Below are 25,420 nucleotides of genomic sequence, written 5' to 3' on the forward strand. Positions count from 1 at the left end.
TGGGGTCTAATGAACCCATTGCTAACAATACACCCTATCAGATCGACCTCCACGTGGTTCCCCCTGGAAACCATCGTGAACAATTCTTGTTGAATTCGTCACGATGAGCTAACTGACCTGCTTCATCCTCACCTATCATCCCTCACTGGTGCCCCGCCGGTGTATACCGATAGCGCGGGCGGAGTTACCATCACCCATTAAAAAAAAAAACCCCGCCTGCGCTATCGATATACCCTGGCAGGGCACCAATGAGGGATGATAGATGAGCATTAAAGCAGGTCTGTTAGCCCATCGTGATGAATGCAACAAGTATTAGTCAAAATGGTTTCCAGGGGGAACCGCTAGGAGGTCGACCTGACAGGGCTTGCTAGTAATGGGGCCATTATTAACAATCCCTCATTACTAACAATCCCTTTCCCCTCTAAGGTAGGTTAGTTAGCCCATCGTGATGACTACACTTGGAATTTAGCACGATGGTTTCCACCAACAATCCCTTCCCACACAACATTCTGTGACGGAGAAGGGATTGTTAGTTAATTAATTTACAAATTAGTTATAAACTAAGAGTTATGAGGTAACAAACATAAAAAAAATACAACCTAATCGAAAAACTTATTTTTAAGTCGGTTTCAAAAACGATATTTCTCGCGTTTTAGACTTGTGCATCTAATTAAAAATCTCATTACAATAGGTCTTATTTTAATAAAAAAAGAAAGTTTAGAATCACACAAAAAAAAGACATATTATGACAAAATCAGTTATTTCAATTTAAAAACTAAACCACTGAACCGATTTTGATAAAGTTTTTATGGGAGTAATTTGTAAATATAAACTTTCAGATAAAAAATAATAATAATAAGATTTTTCCAAATCGGTTTATACCTGACAGAGATATGAAGTAACAAACATAAAAAAAAACGTTGTTTTGAAATGATTACTTTCAGCAATAAGACCGCCTTACTGTACTTATACAACTGTATCGTTACATTTATTTATTGTTTTGCTTATTTCCTATATTGTATAATGCAAATGAAGTATACTCATTCATTTATTTATAAAAAAAATAAATATAACCGACTTGATAATCTTTTTGTAGTCGTTTGACATTTGTGCATTAAAATTAGAAAAGGGAGACTTGTAAATAAAAAAAATATATATATGTATTAAAATTGTTTATATATATTACAACAAAAACGTTTAATAAGTTTCTAACAGTTTAAAAATATTTCTCTAGCGGTTCGCCTAGAATCTGTTCCAGCTTGCGTATGGCGTCCTTTGTAGACGATTCTATTCTGGAGTCGCCATCTTCCAGAAGCTCTGCCAGGAACGGAACGCTCTCAGCTAGCAATGGCAGCCAACTGCTACCCAGCTGCGTTGCCATAGCGACGAGACAGTCCAAAGCGACTAGCCTGTCGAAGTAAAATATTTCATTTTTTTTTATTTGTTATATTATGACATGGCATTTACACCAGATTTTAAGTTACACTTTAAGGAATACAACAAAATCACATCCAATTGGGTGCAGTAGTTTTTGAGAACAGACAGATAAACAAAATTTTTAAAAATTATTGTTTTAGCATCTATCTATTGCTTTTATATTCACATACACCCCTCGTATTCATTTTTCTTAAATATCTCCCATGTACAGACATCGCCTAGTTACAATTTTATTATATTAGTAAGTACATACTTAAGTGCTTTATATTATTCTCAATTTCGTGTATAATATAGTATATATCATATGTGTAAGTATATTTGTTATTCATATATATTTTTTATAAATTCCGTTTCCGGTACCGTAACTGTTAATACTCTTGTTAGTTTGCTAAGCCGATAATATTCTTAAACAGTGGAAAAAAACACCAAACGTGCACAAAACAGTGATATTAGTTATCAAAACCCTACAAAGTGTGTGATTTATAAAAAAATTTTGCTGAAAAAATAGTGTTAGTTAGAAAATTTTAAACGATATTCCTGCGAACATAACCTCAAAAATATTCAAAAGTGACAATTCATCTCGCATCATAGACAATAGAAGAAACTTCAACAATAGTACCAACCCTACAAATCCAATCTACATCTACGTACCAACCATATCATATTTGACACTGATAGTTGTGGTGTTGCCAGACAAAGAAAAAAGTGCTAAAATTAAAAAGTGTTAATTTACTAACGGATTACGTTCACGACTTTAAACACTCAATATGGACAAAAATATGGAACTGTTACTCTCAAAACTAGACGAAAAACTGAACAAGCAGACTTCAATTATATCTACCGAAGTTACTAAAAATGTAATGCAAGCATTAGATGAGAAGATGAAAGCCCTTGTAATGGAAAATAACGCTCTTAAAACAAGAATAACAAAATTAGAACAAAAACTCAATTTTATAGAGAAAGATAAAAGGAAAAACAACTTAGTATTCTTTGGAATTAAGGAACATGAGAGAAGCGAAGCTGAATTAGTGGATTATATAAAAGAAATAATAATGGATATGGGAGTACACTTAGATAGTCATGAAATAGCAAGTGTGTATAAAATTGGATCTTCATCAAACAAAAGCCGACCAATAGTGGTGTCCTTTTCGTCGACATGGAAAAAGCACCTTGTACAACAAAATAAATCTAACCTTCCACATGGCATCTACTTTAAAGAAGACTATCCCAAAGAGGTACTAGATATACGTAGAAAACTACAACCGAAATTAGAGGAGGAAAGAAAGAAAGGAAATATAGCTTATTTGAAATATGATCAATTAGTAGTAAAGAAACCAAAAGAAAGCAATCGCGAAAAGCGTAAAAGAGAAAACACTGATTCACCAACTACTAAAAATCACAGTAAAAAACTGTTGGCTAACAGCAGTCCAAATTCATCTTATATTTCACCTGTTTTGCCTACAGATTTAATGAAAGACAAACCAAAACCAAACATACTTAATTATGTGGCACGTGAAAGATCATCATCCATGTCGGAACTAGCAAAAAACTAATAACTACCTCTAGCAAACGGAATCAAAACAAAACAAATTTACTAAAACCATCAAATGTAACACTAACAGAATACACCCCAAGCCGGCTGGTCACCGTGGGGGAAGACGACCATTACCCTTCATCAAATAAAATATCAAATAAAATAACAAATACCAAAAACAAAAATGTAAGTAGCAATAAAATTAACTTAAGCAATACAAAAGAAAAAACAAAATTAAAAATAGATCAATACCTAAAAATATGCACATACAATGTAAGATCACTCGCAACTAAAGAAAGAATGATAGAACTAAACCAAGCAATAGAAAAAATTAATTGGGACATTATGGGACTTGCAGAAACAAAAAAAATGGGAAGCGCTATAGAAGAACATGACAAATATATACTCTGTTACATAGGCGAAACAGTGGGCCTACATGGAGTGGGTTTCATTATTAAGAAGTCATTAAAGAACAATATTTCAAGTTTTGTGGGAATATCGGAAAGAGTCGCATTGCTAAGAATGAATCTGAGGGATGGACCAATATCGATTATACAAGTTTATTCCCCAACTGTGAGCTCAAGTGAAGAGGAACTAACAAAATTCTATAACGACTTAACAAAAGCACAAAACTTAGCTGACAAAAACGTGCTTGTCATTGGAGATTTCAATGGAAAAATTGGACACCCGAAACCACATGAAAACATCATAATGGGAAAATTTGGATATGGAACACGGAATGAAAGAGGTGAATGTCTGATACAATATGCTTACGAGAATAAGTTGTCGATCATGAATACATTTTTTAAGAAAAAAGAATCTAGAAAATGGACATGGATATCACCAGACCATAAAACAAAAAATGAAATCGACTTCATTCTGAGCTCTAATCCAAATTCTGTAAGTAATATAGAGGTGTTAAACAAAACAAGCTTTCCGTCTGATCATAGATTAGTGAGATGCACTCTTAAAACCAAAAAGTCAAAAATAAGTAGAAGGGCTTTTAACACTTCTTCAAATCAACTGAACTCCACTGAGAAAAGAAACAGCTATATACGAAATCTGAAAAAGAATCTAGCACAATCACATGACTCACTGATTAATTTAGAAGATGTACAGGCCTTGAGCAACAAACTGGAAGAAATAATATTAGAAAGTTTAAGATTTGATAAGAAAAGAAAAGCTGGCCAACATAAAATCTTAAGCAGTGAAACACTGAGTCTAATCTCTAGAAGAACTGAACTAGTGACTGAGAAGCACAAAACCAAAGAAACTAGAGAAAAAATAAAGAAGTTATTTAAGGAAACTAATAGAGCAATTAGGAAAGACCATGATAATTACAGAAGAGCAGTTATTGAAAGAAACATGACAAAGTTCCGAAGTTCAAAAAGAGCCTTCAAAGAACTTACAACACATAAAAAATGGATACAATCTCTAAATAATGGTAAAGGCGAAATCAGGGAAAGAGATGACATAGTCAGAAGTGCAACGGCATTCTACACCGACCTGTATAAAAAACCTTTAGAAAAAGAAACATATAAAGATGAAGACATTGTGTGTAAGGAAAGCAATTCAGAAGCAGCACCGAACCAGATTACAGAGTACGAGGTCATAAAACTTATTAAAAAATTAAAACCTGAAAAAAGCCCAGGTTCAGACAACATTACGAATGAAGCCATAAAAATCGGAGTGCCTATTTTAATCACATATATAGTGAAAATTTTTAACCTAGTTTTGGAAAAGCAAGTGGTACCAAAGCAATGGTGTGAATCTGACATTATACTGCTGTACAAGAAAGGCAACCCGCTTGATATTGGCAACTACAGACCTATCAGCTTACTATCCACAGTTTACAAACTCTTTTCATCCATTATTTTGAGCAGAATAGCAACAGAAATTGACAAATATCAACCAATAGAGCAGGCTGGATTCAGACCACATTACTCTACAATCGATCACATCCACACAATAGAACAGATAATAGAAAAGTACAAAGAATTTAAAAAATCACTTTACATAGCATTTGTGGACTACTCCAAGGCCTTCGATAGCATTACACATTCATCCATATGGCATGCTTTGGCTGACAATAACATAAACAGCACCTACATAAATATTATAAAAAATATTTACTCTAATAGTATAAGCAGAGTCAAACTGGAGAGGCAGGGTGAAAAGTTCACAATTGGAAGAGGCGTAAGACAGGGAGATGCACTTTCTCCAAAACTTTTCATAGCAGTACTTAACAACATCTTTAAAAGTATCGATTGGAGCCATGAGGGTATATGGATACTGAACAAAAGACTAACACACTTATGTTTCGCAGATGATATAGTACTTTTTAGCGAATCGGTTAGCAACCTAGAAAAAATGCTACAAGAACTAGATTTGGAAAGTAAGAAAATTGGCCTAAATATGAATGCAACCAAAACAAAGATCATGACAAACCACAGCAAAAAAATTATCACAATAGAAGAGAACCCTATAGATTATGTGGATAGTTATGTGTACCTAGGTAAAATGGTCTCTTTCGAAACGAACAGTGGAGAAAATGAAGTTGATAGAAGAATAAACATAACATGGAAGAAATATTGGGCTCAAAAAGAAATCCTTAAAGGGAACTACAGTCTCAACTTAAAAAAGATAATTATGGATTCCTGCATCCTTCCAAGCCTAACATATGCATGCCAAACATGGACCTATACAGAAAAAATAAAGAACAAAATCCTATCATGTCAGCATGCGATGGAAAGAAGTATCTTAAAGTTAAGAAAAATACAGAAAATAAGAAACACTGATATTAGGAAGAAAACCAAAATAAAAGATGCTCTTCAGCATAGTATGAAACAGAAGTGGAGATGGGCAGGTCATATAGTGAGGTACAAAGATAAAAGGTGGACTCTCCAAACAACAAAATGGCGAGGTCCAGCAGGAAAAAGAAATGTTGGAAGACAAAGAAAGAGATGGGAAGATGACATAATAAAGATAGCAGGAAAGAACTGGACGGGTATTGCTATAGACAAGGAGAAGTGGAAAAAGATGGAGGAGGCTTTTACCCTTGGGGACCACGGAAGTGGATAAAAAAGCTATAATAATAATAATAATAATATATTTATGCGTTTATATATGTAATTTTAGTATGTATGTATATCAATAATTAGTAGTACCGCATTCAAGTATTCTGATACTTCCCTATGGTTGACTGGGAGAGAATGCTTTTAGCATTAAATCCGCCATGTACACATGTTTGTACTAATGAATAAATAAATATTTAAAATTTATTATTATTACTTATTTACATAACGGCTGACATGATTTTAACTGACTACTTCTGAACATAAGCCACCCCCATAAGAGGAGTTTTGCCAGTAGTTGCCACGCTTGGCATGTGGAATGAAAGATCGTTAGTATCTAAATAGGTCTACTCTTGAATCTAATATCAATCCAATCTATTGCCAATGACAATTTTATACCGCATTCATGACACAACAATTAGGAATTGTTTATTATTAGGATCGGTTTACACAAGTTTGCATTGGCAAGTTAGACTAATATACATCTATCAGAACAATATGGAACCATTATGTCGCTAATGTTGCAATTTGAGAATACGAAACGTCTCAATTTCAATATGGATTTATTGGAATTTATTTCAAGAACTCCACAAATCTTAATTAAATCGATTTATCGATTATTTGTGCCACAAATATAAATATCGATAAATAACTCGATATCCGATTAAATAAGCTAACACTAACCAGCAGAGGGAAAAGGGATCGTTAGTAATGGAGACTAAAAATCCCATTGCTAGCAATATACCCAACCAGGTCGACCTCCTCGTGGTTACCTCTGGAAACTATCATAAAATACTAACCTTATCTCCGCATCGTTGTGTCTAGTTTTCAATAGAATCTGATAATTTAATAATTTCCAAAGCGAATCATCCGCTGTCGCGACAGCAAACTGCGATATACACGGTATTAAGCACTCTTCTGCTCTCTGTTTAAGGTTCGATATTCCACAAACGGTGTTCTCGAGCTGATCGACAACCGGTTGCATGAGGGTTTCGAATCGTTCTTTATTGAGGAAATTCTGGCTGTCGTATAAGAACACCATGTGTAATGTCTTCACTATACATCTAACGAGCACAACGCATTTGTCTTCAGAATCGAAGTATAAATCTTCTGTTTTGCTGTTGTTGCAGGAATCGAGCAGTTCCGCGGCATTTTTCATGAAGTGGCCGGCGAATAGTACAAACAGACCCTTCAGTTGGTTTGCGATGGCAGCGCTTAATCTGAAAGTTTATTTTTAATAATTACTAAAAATATTAAAGCCAGTGAAGCACTTGATGGTAAGATGTAACGTCATTAATCCTCTGACTGGGCATCCTGCGATTTCGACGTGCTCTCATTTTTTATATTTATTGACGTTAGTATCCCGCGATTTTTGTTTTGTTAGATTAATATTATTTCTTAGAATTACGCTAGATGGCTAAATACTCGTAGTGCTAATTGTTGTCAAAGCGATGTTTTATTGTTGTGAAAAAAGACATGGTACATAGAAAATTGTCACTCACAGATCTCGCCAGTAGCGTATTTAAGATTATTTTCCGAGGGGTAAATTATATAGTTACATAATTTATATAAATGATCGCGTTAATACCCGATTTTTATAAAGCATAAACAAATGCAATGCAAATGTCTAAAAGATATTTAAAGATAGTCAAAAAATTTTAATGAACATACCTATAAAAAGTGATAACTCGATCTTTATGTCCTTCAACATTAGACCTTATAGCCCAGTCGTAGATTTTAAAATAGAAAGGTCTGAAGCTGGTCTCAGATAGTTTGAGTACTAATCGAACTAATGCATTGATCACTTCATCCTCTGCACTATTTATAATGGCGTCATCTATCTCTTTTTTCACGGCGTCACTTCTCAACTGCAATGCTGATAAGAAGAATGTTGTCAGATCCTGTTGTAGAGCTGTGAAATCAGCAGTCGTCACATTGGAGAAGCTCTCGGCCAGTACAGACATCAAGGGTCCAATTGCGTCATAATTTTCTTTTCCCAGAAGCAACTGATGCGTCTCATTCGTGACTGGTATTAAAACTCTTGGAGGTATAGAAGCAGCAATCTTCTTCTTTATAGTTGCCAACTTAGTTACAATAGCGGACACTTTATTACACTCTTGATCATGGGCTTGCCACTTGGCAGACAAAATAGAGTATTCATATAAAATTTTCTGCATATACGGACTAAGGAATAGTGGCAAACTCTCTAATATTTTTGTTATTGCGGTTATCGTACTGAGGAGAACCAATTCTGGGGTCTCTGCTTTACGTTGCTTCTTTAACACTTTAAGGAGGGCGGGCATAAACTTGCGGAGACCAACTAAGACATGTGCTTTTAGGTTACTGCAAAGTTCAGCCAAGCATAAAACGATGGACGCCATTACGTTTCCTGATATGCTAGAATTACAAGTGTACTCGGTGACAATTTCCAGGACAGGTTTGAATGGTTCAGGGTTTTTCGATGCTAGCAATCTTGTAAGAAGTTTCAATGACAACAATGCCGTCTGCTGATTGAGCTCTAATTCTTGAGCTGCAACCTCATTTAAAGTTTCGTCTTTGGATTCAATAGTCTTAACTATATCCAACAGTGCAGGCAACAAAGAGTACAGCAAATTCCTGTTGACATTTTCGAACATTTCAGGGTTAAATTGGATTTTAGAATTAAGTAATTCCATGGCTTTCCTTCGAACCGCCTGTAACGTGTGTTTAAGTAATCCTCTAGTCACAGATAGGAACATAGGAGGGGACAGCAAACTATTAGCGTGATCTAAGAGATCATAACTATGATGCAGCATCACCCGCCAGTATTTTGCTGTTTTCTCATCACCAAGTTTAGAAATGCTTTGAATAAAGGTGAGCACATTTACTATAAACCCTTTATAGTGAGATTCCATGATTTCGTAAGAACTGGCTGCTCCACAGTGGTCAATAAATCTTGAGGATGACAAACAATTATTCATAAAAGTAATTATTACGTATTTATATTGACGTAATTGGACTGGAGTATGGCCATTCACGCTAAATATATCAGTAGGATCTACATCCGTGTCCATTGAATTTTCATCTTTCTGAAGTGGTAAAGATTTAAGATATACTATAAGTTTCAAGAAATTTTCCAAACAAATTTCTGGAGGAAATTCTAATAAAACGTTTTGACCAAAGTCAAGCCTGTTTGCAGGTGCCTCCTGATTGGCCAATAACCTATTTTGGTTTCTGTCTTTTTTCTTTTCATCATTAAAATGAGCAACATGAGTCTCCAGTAGTAATGCCAAGAATACCCAGAGGAAATTACTAGCACCTACTGTTTCCAAAAGCTTTGTATATAGAGGCAACCTTCTATGTTCAGGTACATGTAATACAACATCTGCGAATATACGCAATACTGGTACAACCCGATCTTGCAATTGCTGGAGTTCCTTTTCTGTGTGTTCTTCAATTTTTTTGTCCAATTTAACCAATATAGGTATTAGATTTTCGATTATTTTAACAATAATTTGAAAACTGTATGCGTCATCGTGTCTAAGTACTGACGATCCCATAAATGTAAATATTTCCATAGTATGATGTAGCACTTGATCGGGTAATATGTACGCAGCATGAGACAGGAGAATCAAGGCGTGATGGTGAGTTTGCGGATTTTGAGTTCCTCTTATACACATCACTATTAATTCCACTTTGAAAATGGATTTCAGAGACTTCATTTCGTCCTCGTCTTTGTCATCAACAAATTTAGTACAGTAATACCAGAGTGAAGACAGGATAAGCTGTTTTGTATATTCAACATAAGATTGTTCTTCAAATCTTAAACATTTGTTAAGAATTTGGAATAGAATGTTAACAAATGAATTATCAACTGTCATTTTTTTCTTGCTCTGCACATATTCCAGGAAGGTAACCCCCAATCGCCATTCATCAGTCTCAGTCAATTGGTATGAAAGCATAGATACTGATGATTTCTTCTTCTTAGGCATATTAGCTGCTGGATCTTCAACACTTAACATTCCTTCTAAAATATGCTTAAAGTCAGCAAACTGTAAGTGAACTTTCTTCATAACTCTTGATGCCACACTCGCGATTGTTGGATTGTTGCTAAATGCACCAGCTGATGTGATCATATAAATTATATCCTGTACTTTCTCATTAGGAATCTTTTTGAAAACATTTTCATCAATTTGTTTCAGGATTAACACACATGGACTTGTATATGTCTGTTCTTCTAATAGGACACATTCTCTATATTCTTTTAAACCAAGCTCAATATAATTCCATACATCTTTTTTACTAAATGTTGAAACTGTAGATTCATTAATATTATTGTAAACACTTTTAAACAAATTAGATTCATAAATGTTGAATCTTAGTTTTGTGTCCATTTTTTCACTTGGTAAAACATTCTCTAAAATCTTTAAGGATGGAACAATGTAAGAGAAAGTACTTGCATCATCAAGACTGCTAAGTAATTTCAGTAAATTTGCCTTTATATGTGCTGGAGTTTCACCAATCAAAATATTTGCAAATTTAATCAGGCATTTCTTTTTAAATATTTTCATAGCGGGACTTTGCTGAGACAGTATAATTTTAAGAACTTGCGATATCTGCTCATGATCCAGTAAAGTCTCTTCTTTATGAGTCATTACCTCAATCAGTAGCTTTACATATATTAAAGTATTATCTGGATTATCTTTTAAAAGAGTTTCAATTAAATCGATTGTACAATTCCTAATAGCTACTAGAGGATTGTTTAAATTAAAAAGTATCATCAGTGTGACTACATCAGAGTCATAGATCCAATCCATATTTTCTTGAGCAGCAATAAAATTATTTAGCAATTTAATACTTCTTATCTGAAGTTCAGGACCAACTACATCTTTAGGATCAGTAGCATACAAAATATGTCCACATGCAAAATTTGCTATAAATTCAAATTTCTCTCTGCTATTATTACAAATTTTTGACAAAAGTTCTTTCAAAAGATTAACATAATTTCGCTCGTAAGTTGGAATACCACAACCTGTGATACAAATTTCATACAATCTTCTAATAAGAATGATAGCTGGTGTCTCACAGACATTGCACCAAGGCTTTGTAATATCTTTAACATTTATGTTTTTAATTATGCTTGAAAAAATGTACTCTATTACTTGAAAAATTATTCGATCTTCCCTGCAGTGTTTAATAAATTCAGATGTAATTTTGCTTGAAAATACTTGATCTTCTGTACTTGAAATTATAACTTTATTCTCAACTGTTTCTAAGAGCATATTTAACATTATTATCATTTCTTCAGCTGTTGTTTTATTCAATGAACATGTTTTTAGTAGTAAAAACATATAAACATCAAGGGTGTTTTTTACATTTACATGATTATGATTAAGGATATCATCAAAATTTATAGATTTTTTTTCAAATAGAGCCTTGAATACAACTTGGTTCAGGACTTTACAATTGTCTTTGGATTCTTTAGTCACACCTTGAATGTTCTGTACAAGTTTAAGTTTTTTACCCCAAGTTGAAATTATAATCTGCCATGTAATTTTAGCAGATTCAACATCATCTGGAAATAAATATGGCAACATAGCTAATACTGTCTCTTGTTTAACAGGTAGTAAATCTAAAGAACAAAATTTAAATACAGCTTTCCTGATAATAGATTTCCATTCTGGAGATCCCCTGGACATAATATTGATGAAAACATTCACAACATCTTCTTCATTCAATATATCTTTTATATAGTCATTAGAGATTTCTAATGCTGCAGCTACAACTTCTGGATTGTCATCATTAAATCTGTTAACAATTGAATCTTTTACAAATGCAATATTTTCATTCTTCAGTGATTCAAACTCTTTCTCAATGTATTTCACAGCTTCAACACGCAATTGTGGATTCACATGATTGAGATTTTCAAATAAATATGAACCACCAATTTCATGGGCTACAGCAGGTTTAAATGTAAGCACTTTTGATAATTGTACTCTTCGTTTCTTATTAATTTTGCTTTCTGAACTCATAATTTCTTGTACAACTTTATCAAATGCTTCTGGATACTTTCTTTCAATGCTTTTTAGTAAAAATGAGTACCACTCAAGTATCTTTATATTTAAATCGTCTTCTTCTATTATTTCAACATCACTTTCATTTTCAACAACAACTGGTTTGTTTTTTCTTGGTTGATATGCATTAAGTACACATCTGGAAAAAGATAATAAAATTATTGTGTAACTATTGATTATTGAGAAAATTATAAATTATAGAAATAAGATTAAACTACGACAGAAAATTTAAATATTAGGAAAATCATGAAAAAATAAAATAAAAAAAATAAAATAAATAAAAATCATGATGAATTTATATCAGTTGTCTAGTACCCATAGTACAACTATACTTAGGTTAGGACTAGACGGTACTGTGTAACATGTCTAAAGGTATTTATTACATACAGAAACAGAAAAAAGAAAACAATTAGAAATTTTCATAAAAAATTGTTTCCTTCAAAAAATTTAAATAAGTTTTTTGAGGGAAACAAGAAAAAAAGATTTTATCAAAATCCTTAGTAGTTTTTAAAATATTTTTACAAAAAAAATAAACAGCTTTAATTATGAAAAATTTATATTAACACGGGAGAAACCCTACTCATTGATTACAAAAAAACATTATCAAAATCAGAATTATTGAAAATATTACACAGATTACATGAAAAAATATGAAGCAATGGAGAACTTCTTCCTTTTTGATACATCGTGCAAATAGTTGTCTTATATTTCACTCAAACATTATGTATACATATACACCCACAGAATTTAAATTTAAAATAATATATTTATTTTATAAATTATTTTAATATATTCAATATCAATCTCATATATTTTAAATTGAAAATTTATACTATTATAAAGAGGAAAGATTTGATGTTTGTAATAGATATACCCAAAAATTACATAACTAATTCTAAAAATCTTTCATCTATAGAGAGCTACATTATTTATCATAGAATGTTATTTAAAAAAAAATTAGAGATTTCTATGAAAAATACAATAAAAAAACCTAAAGTGAAACGAAATTGTCTGTTAAAGCTAATATAAAATAATAATTTATATAGATAACAAAACATTAAAAATATGGTCTGCTTATCATCTCCTTTCTTTTTAATTTAAAATTTTACTGTACTTTAACCCAAATACAATACAAAATTGTTGATTTTAGTAAAGTACTAGGTGCACAGCAACTGTTTCAAAGATAAGTGATCAAATAAATATGTGAAAATAGATGAAGATAACATTCTATATTTTATCCTCATTAAAGAGTTACACAAAAATATGAAAATATTATAACAATTTATACCTTACAATCAAATCACGCACAACAGCCCAAATGAGAGGCTAAGCGCGGAAAACAGAGTCTTTCTCACATACCTTACAATCTTCTCCGGTTGCTGATTCCTCAAGTTTACCTCATCCAAAAATATTTCTGGCAATTGATAGAATTTCTTGAACTCCTCCATGTCACGTTGTACAACCCGCAGCACACTTGAAAGGAATGCCAAAGAAAATGGTACAATATTCTGCTTCTTCTCAACAGAATTCTTAATATGTTGACAAAGAGTATTCATTGTTTCAACTGATATATTAGATAATATTGATTCAGGTATCATCGTCATATGGGTCTGGTGTGTAAACATCATAGTAAGTAATATAGTGGCATCATATGTTAAGTCAAATTCTGTAGTCAAAAGTTTATCAACAATCTCATTTAGAGTCTCCTTTTTCAGACTCACTTTGGTGAACATAAAGCCCAATATGATGTGGACTGCTGCTCTAAAATCAACAATAGAGGATTCAATACCCTTTACGATCACTGGCAAAAGGGCGTTCACAACTGCTTCATTTACTTTTTTACTTGTTTCCATCACACCGACTGCCGTTTGGCACAGAAACGCAAATACAGTATTCAAATGTGACGATCTTTCACCAAACTCTGCTATGTATTTCAATGTACTGTTCACTAGAAACTTTAAAGAGGCTGCATTTGAAACACACTGATTGTACCATATCTGATTGGCTAACGGTACACCTTTTTTTTGTATACTACTTAACCAATTCCATCTATTTGACGTAGATTTAATATTCATAATTTGAACAAATCTTACAAATATCATCGAGCTGTGGTATGGCAATATCAATGCCATTATGGCATCTTGATTATACTGATGTATGTGATATCTATTTACGAGCCATTCTAATGCTTTGTGAGCAGACTGCAACAAGAAATACGGCGATAATTGCATCAGAAATTTTTCTATAGTCTGATCTAAGTGCTCGTTAACTTGTTTAGTTTCCATTGCTCTTTCAAAATCTTTAGATGACAGACTAAACAGTGTGTCTTCAAAAACTCTAAAACCTTCATATAAAGTTATAAGTTCCTTTAGACCACTAATACCAATCTCGTAAAATGTATCTCGATCTTTTGAAGCTGCCTCTTTGGGGTTGAAAAGGAGTGACACTCTCTTGTCATGGTCTTCGTAAATAGACGATTGCGGTGCAGATAATTTCTTAAGCTGCTCTCCTAAAGATGTTGTAGTCATGATGATTGAAGCTTGATTACAATTTCAAAGTTTTAACTGGAAAGTATAAAAGGTATCAAATTTATTGAAAATATAACACATGCCGGACATAACCTATGCGATTGACGAAAATTTATATAGATTTAGTTAATTATAGAAAATGTACCTATTTACTTTTAACACTATTTATGAAAGATTTCAACAATTTAATTAGGTATGCACATAATAACAAAGGAATTTTTTAATATAGTTTAATTATATTAGAGAAAAAGACAAAAACAGAAAAGCAGATTAATTCAACTGACATGACACTTGAACTAGCGATGCGCAGCGTTACTAATTCGGTTACTAATTATTCAACTGAGCACTTCATTCGAATTATTCGATTAATTAACTAATTAACAAGTACTAATTTTTATTCATTCACCTACTAATTTCAACAGACTATTAATGTCATCTGACTATTAATGTCATTCGACTACTAATATTATTTGACTACTAATTTCATTCATTCGTATTTGTTGATCTAAGAGTTGGTACAAACATAGCTGAGTCGAATCAATTACCAGAATGTTTTTTTTCTGTTAATGGGCAAGATGCCAATTTATATTTAGTATATAATATTGTACATATTCATCTCATAGCCACATATGAACATTATTACTTTCTTTTCCATCAAGTAGATTAATTAAATTGTACATCGATATTTTACCTTTTTCTTTCTTTCGAACTGGTCGTACAGACATGACAGCAACGTTTACTTTTTATATTCGTTTCTGCTGTCATTCTCTACATCTCGATCGCTCTCCTCTGACAAATCTAATTTCGTTTTTATATATTATTTTCTACATATTCCTTTGTATATAATATTTACCTTTTTATATATAATATACATATTTACTTTTTATATAGAATAGACAAAGTTAGTTATTTCCTTCGAACTGTGTGAGCAGACCTCTTGCTAGTTTCTGATTGCTACATTTTATTCTTGGACTATAATTTTGCCATTATATTTTGCTATCACTAATAAGTGTGTGATTAAATAACAGTGGGATGAGTTCTCATTTATTTTTAAGATTTATAACTATTTGTAATAAATATAACTGTTGAGTTGTTTCTAAATTAAACGAGACTTAGTGTTTACTGGACATGGACCCAAGCTGTACTATTTGCCTAAAAACCTAATTAGTGTGCTAATGTTACCTAAAGGGGGCGGTATTATCAGTAATAGTCGCATAAAATTAATAGTCGAATGAATAAAATTAGTAGACGAACGATTTGCACATCATTCGATTGATCGGAATGAATTGTTCAGATTAGTATTCTGAGAAGTAAAGTGTCGCTCATCGCTTATTTATGTCAATGTGCTTTGTTATATGGGTTTGATATATTGTTTCTATCGTGCTCCTTTTTATTAGCTTATATATTTAAATTGTTGAGTTTGTTATGTGAATTACGTCCAAATTTACAAGCCATCTAATTAAAGGGCCTCTTATTACAATAGTAAAGATATTTCGTATAAAGTGATTATATTTTTTTCTGTTTGTTTATTATAGAAAACAAAGTGTCGTCAATTTCTTTGTTCACTGATTTATTATTACGAAGATGTACTTGAAAATCCTATGTCTTGTTACGTTTTTGTACGCAAGCCCAGGTTTATCATTCAAACCTGTAGTTTTAATACATGGAATTATGACAGGAAGCAACAGCATGGAAATGATTTTGCATAGAATTAAAGAGGTAAATGATTATAAAATATTTAATTATTTTGAATCATTCATCGGACCTTGTTCTACGGAACTACGGCTGAAAAAAATAAGTCTTTTTTTTTCGGAATCTCCCGAAGGAATATAGGATTTAGCGTACTAGGAAATATACAGAGAGCCAAGGAACACAGGAGTTAAAAAAGTTTAAAATGGGGAAATTTTGAAAAGAAAGTAACAACATAGAAATATTGATCGATACTTTCATAGGAGAACTTCTGTGTATTTTTTTTTAATTATTAATTGTATTTATAGAGTAAGCTTAATATTAAAAGAAGAAAAGGAAGATGCCACAGGAGATGATTTAATTATAATAATTTTACATTTTATATTTCTACTAGTTATGAAATTTCAATACAATTTATTGTTTATGAATAACTTAAAAAAAATAAAGTAAGTTACTGGCATCTTGTGGATTAAGACTGGTCAGAGTAAGTAGAAATAATTTATCTTTACTTGTCCAAAAAGTGACTCTGTGTGAATTTTGATAGAGATTATATTAAATACATAAGTAGTACTGTAGTCACTATGTATACTGTTTTGTCTATGGTGCTGTTCATGTTTATAGGCAATGGTTACCACTTTCCACCAAATGGGCCATGAGTTTGTTTGCCTATCTAAGTATCATTTTTTTTTCTAAATTGCCAAATGTTCTAAATTTCAGAAACATCCAGGAACAATTATTTACAATGTGGACAGGTTCGAGAGTTGGTCTAGTTTGGAAACAATGTGGCACCAAGTATTGGAGATTGGCCAGGATGTGGCCAACATATCAGCTAAACACCCTGAAGGGATAAATCTTATTGGTAGGTGATTTTTAATTATTTGATGTGATTGTTACTTTAATATTAGATGGTGTTTTCCAAATTGGTTTGAGTTTGGGTGTTCTGGGTTGTGTCCCCATATGTTTGTAGCCTGGTTCTTCATAGGGCACCCTTATTAGGGGATTGCTGTAATGATGCGGTACTTATTTTATATAATAATAATTCTCATATACAACAGTAGTTTTAAATTGTATTAATTACATTATGGTTAGTACTAGAAATCTTAATATCTATGTTAGTTTATTTGTAATGTAGTATTTTGAATGTGAGCTCCATATTCAGTATAGGCCTTCTCCATTTAGTTCCTATTTTGTTTAAAGTCATCAATCCACTTTTGTTTTGGTCTACTAACTTTGATATGCCTTTTTCCATTTAGCCCCAACCATTTTGTTGATAGAGTAGTCCATCTTTGGTCTTTATATTGGTAAACAACCAGCCCACTTTTGCTTCAGTTTTAGTGCATTACTTATAAACTATATAATTTATAATTATATTACTTATAAGTTATATATCGTCATAGTCGTAGAATACTGATGGATCTTTATATGTAATCTTGGTCAGATCCGTCAGTATTCTAAGACTATGACAATATATATATATATATAGGGGACGGTTACCACTATTCATCAGGTGGGCCATCAGTTTGTTTGCCATTATAAGTTGTATAAAAAAAGCTAAATTACTTATAAAATATTGGACATACAAAAAAATTTTAAAAGGAGGTTATAGACTTATTTATATATTTTATTGTAAATAGACTTAAACAAATGTTCGGTAATTACTCAGTATTCAGTCTATACTAATATTTACATACTGTTTAGCTAAATACTAAATATATAAGTGATTAATATAATTTGTTGTAAATAGATAATTCCTAAAGTGAATATATGTATATTATTTTTATAAAAAATATGAAAGTAGTTATAGGTACATAATCAAATTCTGAATGAATTCTAATTAAAATTTAGAAGATTTTGGTGTAGAAGTGCTGATTTTTTCTGCAGATGATCACTTGGGGCGATGCTTCATGGGGGGGGGGGGGGGGGGTGAGGTCAAAAGGTATTTAGCCAAAAATCCTTTAGAATATTTTAGGTATAGGTTTTCAGTATATGACTGAATATATTGTTGTACTCAAGTCAGTTTTATGTCATAATTTTACTGTTTGATACACTATAACAAGTATGTATTTTGTATTTCTCTCTCATTTCAGGATATTCTCAAGGCGGTCTCGTCGCACGAGGCATAGTGCAGACATTTTCTAATATCACCATTGATACATTTATTTCGTTAAGTTCACCACAGGCTGGACAATATGGAGGTTTGTATTACACTTGAAAGTAGAGATGGGTCTATGAAAGAAGATCTGATATCTGGTGGGAAGGGATTGTTAGCAATGGAGTATGACAGCCCGTTTCTTAGCCCTCTTTATTAGTTCCTTCATAAGATTCCTATAGTAAACTGATTAAGTTTACAATAGTAAACAATTACAAGAAAATATTACACTGAGAAAACAATGGGCGACCTTATCGCTAAGAGCTATCTCTTCCATGTATTTTGTTCCATGTGGAGGCACAGAACTGTTCGTTTTTTAAATATATTTAGAGATTTGCATACGTATAATAATGTGAATATGTAAATAAATCCATATAAATCCAAGTATATAAATATATATACATAAACAGAAATACATACATATATATAAATACATAAATACTCAAGTGAGGAGTAATAAAGACAAATTCGAATTGCCAAGAACACGACTCACAAAAACTATGAAACAAGGCATATATCTATAAATAAAAATGTATAATAAATTACCCAATACAGCAACGCAATTGCCGAGAAATGAATTTAAAAATAAAATAAAGACATATTTTGAGCAACATCCTTTTTACAACGTGACCGAATACCTAAATGCGAATATTAAATTATAGCATTATTATTTATTTATGTTTAACTGTAAGAAGTGTGACAATTCCAATTTTATAAATTGATGTCATCATTATTGGTATATAGTCACCATTATATTGACATGTATTAATTAATTTATAATGTTAACTATATATAATTTGTAATATTATTTTCATTTTATAATTTAAATGTTATTATTATTGTTATTATTTATTTTATTAATTTCAAAATTATAATGTAAATGGGTCATACTTTTTTTTAACCTACATGTTAAAATTTTTAGTGATTTGTATGAAATACACCTCTGTCACGCGGATTGACGACTCTGTAACGTCTTTTTTATTATAAAAATATAAATTATTATTTATTTTAAATGTGTATAGCCGTTACATGTTTAGTACAGTACATATTGAAACATGAATAATAAAATAATACGGAGAATTTTTTATTATATTTTTTATTTTTAACTGATGAAGACACCTTTTTGTAGGTTAAAAAGATGAACAAATCAAATATTGACTTGCCATTGTGTGACGAAAACTGTTACGTTGGTTAATAAAGAAATATGAATATGATATTGGTCATGGCTGGAAAGAAGCCATATAGTATATTTAAAAAAAGAAAAAGAATGATTTGAATTTTTGCACACCATTCTTGTATCTCTTTATGTAATGTTTTGTAACTATAATTTTGTTATGTAAATAAATATAAAAAACACTAGTGGAACTATAAAAGTGGTATCATTTTGGAGTACGTCGTCTAGATATGTAGTAAAATTCGCTTCATCATCATGACCGCCTTTAACTATCCACTGCTGAGCGTAAGTCTGCCCTTTGGGGGATTTTGCCAATAGTTGTCATGCTAGGCAGGCGGAATTTATTAACAATTACCTCTATGTCATTTCCAGCTGGTTTCCTCCACTTAGTGTTTCCGGGTCTCGTGAAAGATGAAGTCTACGAATTGTTCTACTCTCGAGTTGGGCAGCACACGTCCGTTGGGAATTATTGGAACGATCCGTACCACCAGCAGCTGTATGAGACTTACAGTGTATTCCTGCCTTACCTCAATAACCATTTACAGTAAGTATTAATTTTCTATGACTATGACGATATATATATATATATATATATATATATATATATATATATATATATATATATATATATATATATATATATATTCTACGACTATGACGATATATTATACCCGGCTTCGCACGAGCAAATAGAATTATCGAAAATTAATAAATGCAATAAAAAACGTTTCAGCCAATTCCACTGATCTGTTATTTTATAGCATTTTATATTGATATAACTTTTTTATTTATGAGCCGAATAAATAAACAAATACTAAATGTCGAGTGCGGCTAACCGCAATGCATTAGTGAAAACCGCATTCAAAGCAATTAAGCCTTTTAATTGTTAAGGTTACACCTTTTTTTTTGTTAAAGTTCGTTCATAAAGCCCTCCCACAATATTTTTTCTTATGTCTCTTCCATGTACAGACAGTGACCAGTTACGATTTTATTATATGTATGTATTTATAAAGAAAGTACATATATGTTTCTAACAAAATTCATCAGTTATTAGAGCCATAAGAGAATTTCAATCCGTAAGTGTAATATTTTGTAAAAAACCAATTGTATACCGATTTTAACAAATAAAACGGAACTATCCCGAAAGTAAACCCTTCAATTAAAACAAAATATCTAGATATAAAATCGGTTTCCAGCCGGTATATATATTTATTTATTTATTCATTAGTACAAATATGTGTACATGGCGGACTTAATGCTAAAAGCATTCTCTCCCAGTCAACCATAGGGAAGTGTCAGAATACTCGAATGCGGTACTACTAATTATTGATATCTCTCTCTCTCTCTCTTCAGTCGTACACTCTTGGCAGAGTGGTCGTGGTTTTCACAATGACGGTGGATCGTCGGTGGCTCTCCTTCGCGATTGAGGTCCTCGCAATATGTCTCCATCTACTTCTGTTAGCACTCCACAATAGATTTCTGTGTGGCCGTTTTGATGAGGTCAGTCCATCGCGTTGGCGATCTACCCCGAGAATGGACAATTAAACGTTCCATACAATATATGATATGAGAATTCGTATACGAACATGACGACAATCTCTCTCTGATTTTCAGTTCGTTCAGAATGGAAACGTTAGTTCGAAAGGCATATATAGTCGTCGCCAGCACCACATCTCTATCAATATCGTCCAAGTTTCTGCACTATACAGAAAAATTATTGATATACATACATACTAAAATTACATATAGAAACGAATAAATATATGTGAATAACAAATATACTTACACATATATGATATATACTATATTATATACGAATTTGGATATAACATTATATATATATATTTTTTAAATAATCAGTTATTAAAAGATATTGGTTTCAAGTGTTGGAATACATATATGTCAGTAAATTTTGTGTACATATTGATATTATTAAAAAAAAAACACTTATACTCATTTATTATTTATGTTAATCTCAAATCTTTAATCTCACAATAAGAGATTCATAATTTCGTCACACCGGCCAGCCGGTTCCATGGTGTAATGGTTAGCACTCTGGACTCTGAATCTGGCAATCCGAGTTCAAATCTCGGTGGGACCTTACTTTTTGTCTGACTTTATTACAATCTCTTCTTTGTTTTTTGAATGTACTTTATTATTTAACGATTTTTATAAATATTTTTTTTTTATTATTTATTAATTTTTTTTTGATAATTAGTATAAGTGTGATAGGACGTCTCAAAATAAATACCTGATGTGAACTAATTATTATAAAGTTTATTAATGAGAAAGTATTGATCATTTTAGTCGTAAACTTATACAAATAAGTATCATGTTAAAAAAAAAAAGTGTACTTGGATATCCTATTCTTTAAAAATTTTATATTAAAATTTGACAAAAATCACAAGATATCTTAATTTCTAATATAATAAAATTATATTTACACGAGGCATGTACACATGAGTTATTTAAAAAAAATATTAGGAGACTTAATAAAGACCATAAATGCCAAAAGAATGAGTTTTAGAAAGTTTGTTTGTCTCTCTGTGACGTTTGTATGCGTTTGTTCCGACATCATGCAAAAATTACTGCACCAAATTGAATGCGGTTTCCACAACTGTGTTCCTAAACTAACTTAAAATCCGGTATTTGTTTTATTTTAATACATACACTAGCTTGATCTAGAAGTGGTCTATTTAAACAATTTAATTTAATTTAGTTTTCCTACTTCTGAAATTCACACTACAAAGTAGCGAATAAAGAGCTAGTACGTAGCAAAAGCTTGATTAAAAAGTATTTTTGAAATTCCCTTGTCTATATACAGGTCCGCAGAATCGCAAAACTTCAAAAACAATCTTCTGAAACTAAAGAGACTGGTGCTAATTGGCGGTCCCGATGACCAAGTTATAACGCCCTGGCAAAGCAGGTATGTACCAACTTGATGACATTAAAGTATTAAGAATGATTAGTTTATTTATAGTAGTAAGGTGAAATATTAACTTTTTTTTATGCAACTTAGAATGGCAAACAAGCTGACGGTACACCTGATGGAAAGTGGTAACCGTCGCCTATAGACATATAACTAGATAATTTTATAAATAACGATCTATTTTCCAGACACTCGTAACGTAACTTTGAGAGATAGTGGAGTAGAAACCCCGACAGCATTGTCGTACAGTAAATATGTTTTTTATGAATAAATTTACTTTAATTTGCTTTTTTTTTATTAAGTACAAGATACAATGTTATGTTACAAACAGACCAAATTATAAGCCTTACGATTTTACCGTGTCTCGCTGTCATCGACATTTGACTGGAAATGCAACATATAAAAAATACATAAAACAATACTATATATATATATATATATATATAAATCTTGTGACACGTTGTTTGTGGTCGCACACTTCTGAAACGGATCGATCGATTTTTATAAAATTGTTAATGTATATTTAGTAAATATGAAGATAAGTTGATATTTATATATTGTAAAATTTTTTATATTATATTTTTAAATTGTTTTGATGTTGTTCAGCCAATTCGGCTACTATCACGGCAACGAGACTGTGGTGGAAATGAAGGACCAGGCAATATACAAGGAGGACCTTATTGGACTGCGGACGCTCAACGAGAGCGGTCGACTGCATCTAGTCACAGTGCCGGGCGTCAACCACTTCAACTGGCACACTAATGTCACGATAGTGGACAATTATTTATTGCCATATTTAGATTAAAAATATATTTATTACATTATATTCTCACCCCCTTATTCATAAAAAAGTTTAAAATAGACAAAATGTTATAAAAAAATATTTAAAGTTCATTTTAATTTTATAGATAGACTCTAAAACGAAAATTTCAATTTGATACTGCAGGGAAATTATAAATTTATAATTATAAAAAAATATTCAAAGTATAAATATATATAATAAATATATATATAAAGTAGTTAGGCTCTTGCTCGCTTCACAACCGCTCATGATTAAGGGTCACGAATTGATTCCGAAACTTATTGAGCTTTCTCGATCTAATTGCACTTAAGTTAAACGGGTATTACATTAAACATTTAAAGTATAAACAAAATTTTTAGTTCATTAATGGTTTTGCTAAACTAAAAGCTAGAATTGTGATTTTAGAAATAAACTTAGTGAATGCTACCTCAGAATTGATCCTAATAGTTATTTTAGCAACTGTTTAGCTTATATTTTGTCTTTATGATAAAATATAACAAATGAAATGTTTCTAAGAAGTATTTGTTTTTATGAATAAGGCGGTTCGAATAATATCATCTAGATAATGTTTCATTACAGACGCTTTTTAAACTCTTTTTTTTATTTAATATTAAAAAAAAATATATTAATCTTTTAATCGCAGACAGAACATTTGAACCAAATACTAACGGTATACCAATTTGTTTGATAGTTGGTTGAGCCGTTAAAGTGCCAAAAAAAACATGTTTTTGTAATTTTTTTCATTGATTGGTTTTTTATACGTTTTCTCATGTTCAACGCTCCATCTAGATGCACACGACCTAATTAGACCTCAAATTGAATAATTCACGTTTGCAATAATCAACAAATTGTTAATTATGATTTTTTTACTAAATACCTAGACTTATATTATATAAAACTATATATAAAATACTTGATTTGGCACAAAATCGATAAAACCGATCGACAAAGCTTACACTTATATATTATTTTCTATACTAGTTGTATCTTTCGACTTTGACTGTATAAATTAATATGAAGTATTATTCATCTGTATATATATTTAATATAAAAAAAAACTTAAATATTTCTCCCAAGAATGTACTTTTATGTAATTATACATATGTGAACCATCTGTATAGAACCACTATGAATTACTTACTTCATTGAGAAAAAAAAATTAAATGTCAGTAGTTAGAGTTTTACATAATCTGTTTTTTTTTTCATCATGATGATGATGATTATTATACATTCTCATATTTTTTATATACATATATATATACATATACTCACGTTTTTATTGAAATAACAGTGAATAATAACATAATAGATAAATTAAAAAGGGGCTCTTAATTTGGCTTTATTGATTATATTGTTTCTAGATCGAGAAAGTGGAGACGTCCAAAATTTCAACCTTTTATTTTATTTTATTGGTGATAATAATCAGTGAATGCTCAGGAGTAAGGGTCTGAAAGTAATAATGCTATACTGTGCCACATTTATACATATATATATATTTAGGATTTTTTTTGTATATTTATTTACAAAACAAACATTGTGATAGTATAATTATTATTTGTAAATAACAAAACAAATTATGGGTTTATAATTAATTTATACTTAGCATTTTAAGTAGCCAATTTTATATACTAGTTATGCTTTATTGCTTTAGAATTATCTAATTAGTTTTTTTTTAAATATATTTACATGATAAAGTAGTCATTTATTAAAATTAAACATAGGTCAGGATAAAATACTTTGTGCATTTTATTACTTACTCGATGTCAGTTCATATAGGTAGGTAAAAAAAATTACATATATATATATATATATATATATATATATATATATATATATATATATATATATATATATATAATTGTATTAAAAAAAGTAAATAAACATATTTTATTATACAATGAATTAAATATTCTTAATGTGTCCAATGTACAGGATGTGTAATATATATTTTACAGTACAGAACAATTTCTAACTGTACTGTGACAATTTGACGATTTATTTTGTATAGTTGTTTAACGTATGGCCTTGTATTATTGTTGCAAGTTCAATCT

At 31.1% G+C, this 25,420-nt stretch overlaps 2 protein-coding genes and 1 non-coding gene across 4 annotated transcripts; 2 read left to right on the top strand and 1 right to left on the bottom strand.

The window, feature by feature from the left end:
- Nucleotides 1-1,157: 1,157 nt before the first annotated feature.
- Nucleotides 1,158-14,911, bottom strand: LOC113517775 (HEAT repeat-containing protein 1). Of its 2 annotated transcripts, none has more exons than XM_052901878.1 (5): nucleotides 14,780-14,911; nucleotides 13,458-14,662; nucleotides 7,717-12,237; nucleotides 6,846-7,265; nucleotides 1,158-1,409 (listed from the first exon to the last, which is right to left on the bottom strand). In XM_052901878.1, exons 2-5 carry the CDS (start codon nucleotides 14,624-14,626, stop codon nucleotides 1,217-1,219), a joined length of 6,303 nt encoding a protein of 2,100 aa, XP_052757838.1. In that variant the 5' UTR covers nucleotides 14,627-14,662; nucleotides 14,780-14,911; the 3' UTR covers nucleotides 1,158-1,216. The 2 variants fall into 2 exon arrangements, with proteins under 2 accessions (XP_052757838.1, XP_052757837.1); XM_052901877.1 differs by having other exon boundaries at nucleotides 14,772-14,911.
- Nucleotides 14,912-15,955: 1,044 nt separating this feature from the next.
- On the top strand, nucleotides 15,956-24,675 carry LOC113517776 (lysosomal thioesterase PPT2 homolog). Its single transcript, XM_026902520.3, has 6 exons — nucleotides 15,956-16,345; nucleotides 17,033-17,174; nucleotides 18,403-18,510; nucleotides 20,011-20,182; nucleotides 22,463-22,564; nucleotides 23,174-24,675. The coding sequence occupies exons 1-6, from the start codon at nucleotides 16,211-16,213 to the stop codon at nucleotides 23,370-23,372; spliced, it is 858 nt and encodes a 285-aa protein (XP_026758321.2). The 5' UTR covers nucleotides 15,956-16,210; the 3' UTR covers nucleotides 23,373-24,675.
- Trnaq-cug (transfer RNA glutamine (anticodon CUG)) lies at nucleotides 21,668-21,739 on the top strand. Its single transcript has one exon. It is a non-coding gene; the product is annotated as a tRNA-Gln (tRNA).
- Nucleotides 24,676-25,420: the final 745 nt, after the last annotated feature.

The sequence above is a fragment of the Galleria mellonella genome, unplaced genomic scaffold (assembly GCF_026898425.1).
Source record: "Galleria mellonella isolate WM207_F2 unplaced genomic scaffold, CSIRO_AGI_GalMel_v1 utg83, whole genome shotgun sequence".
In the NCBI taxonomy this organism is placed as follows: domain Eukaryota; kingdom Metazoa; phylum Arthropoda; class Insecta; order Lepidoptera; family Pyralidae; genus Galleria; species Galleria mellonella.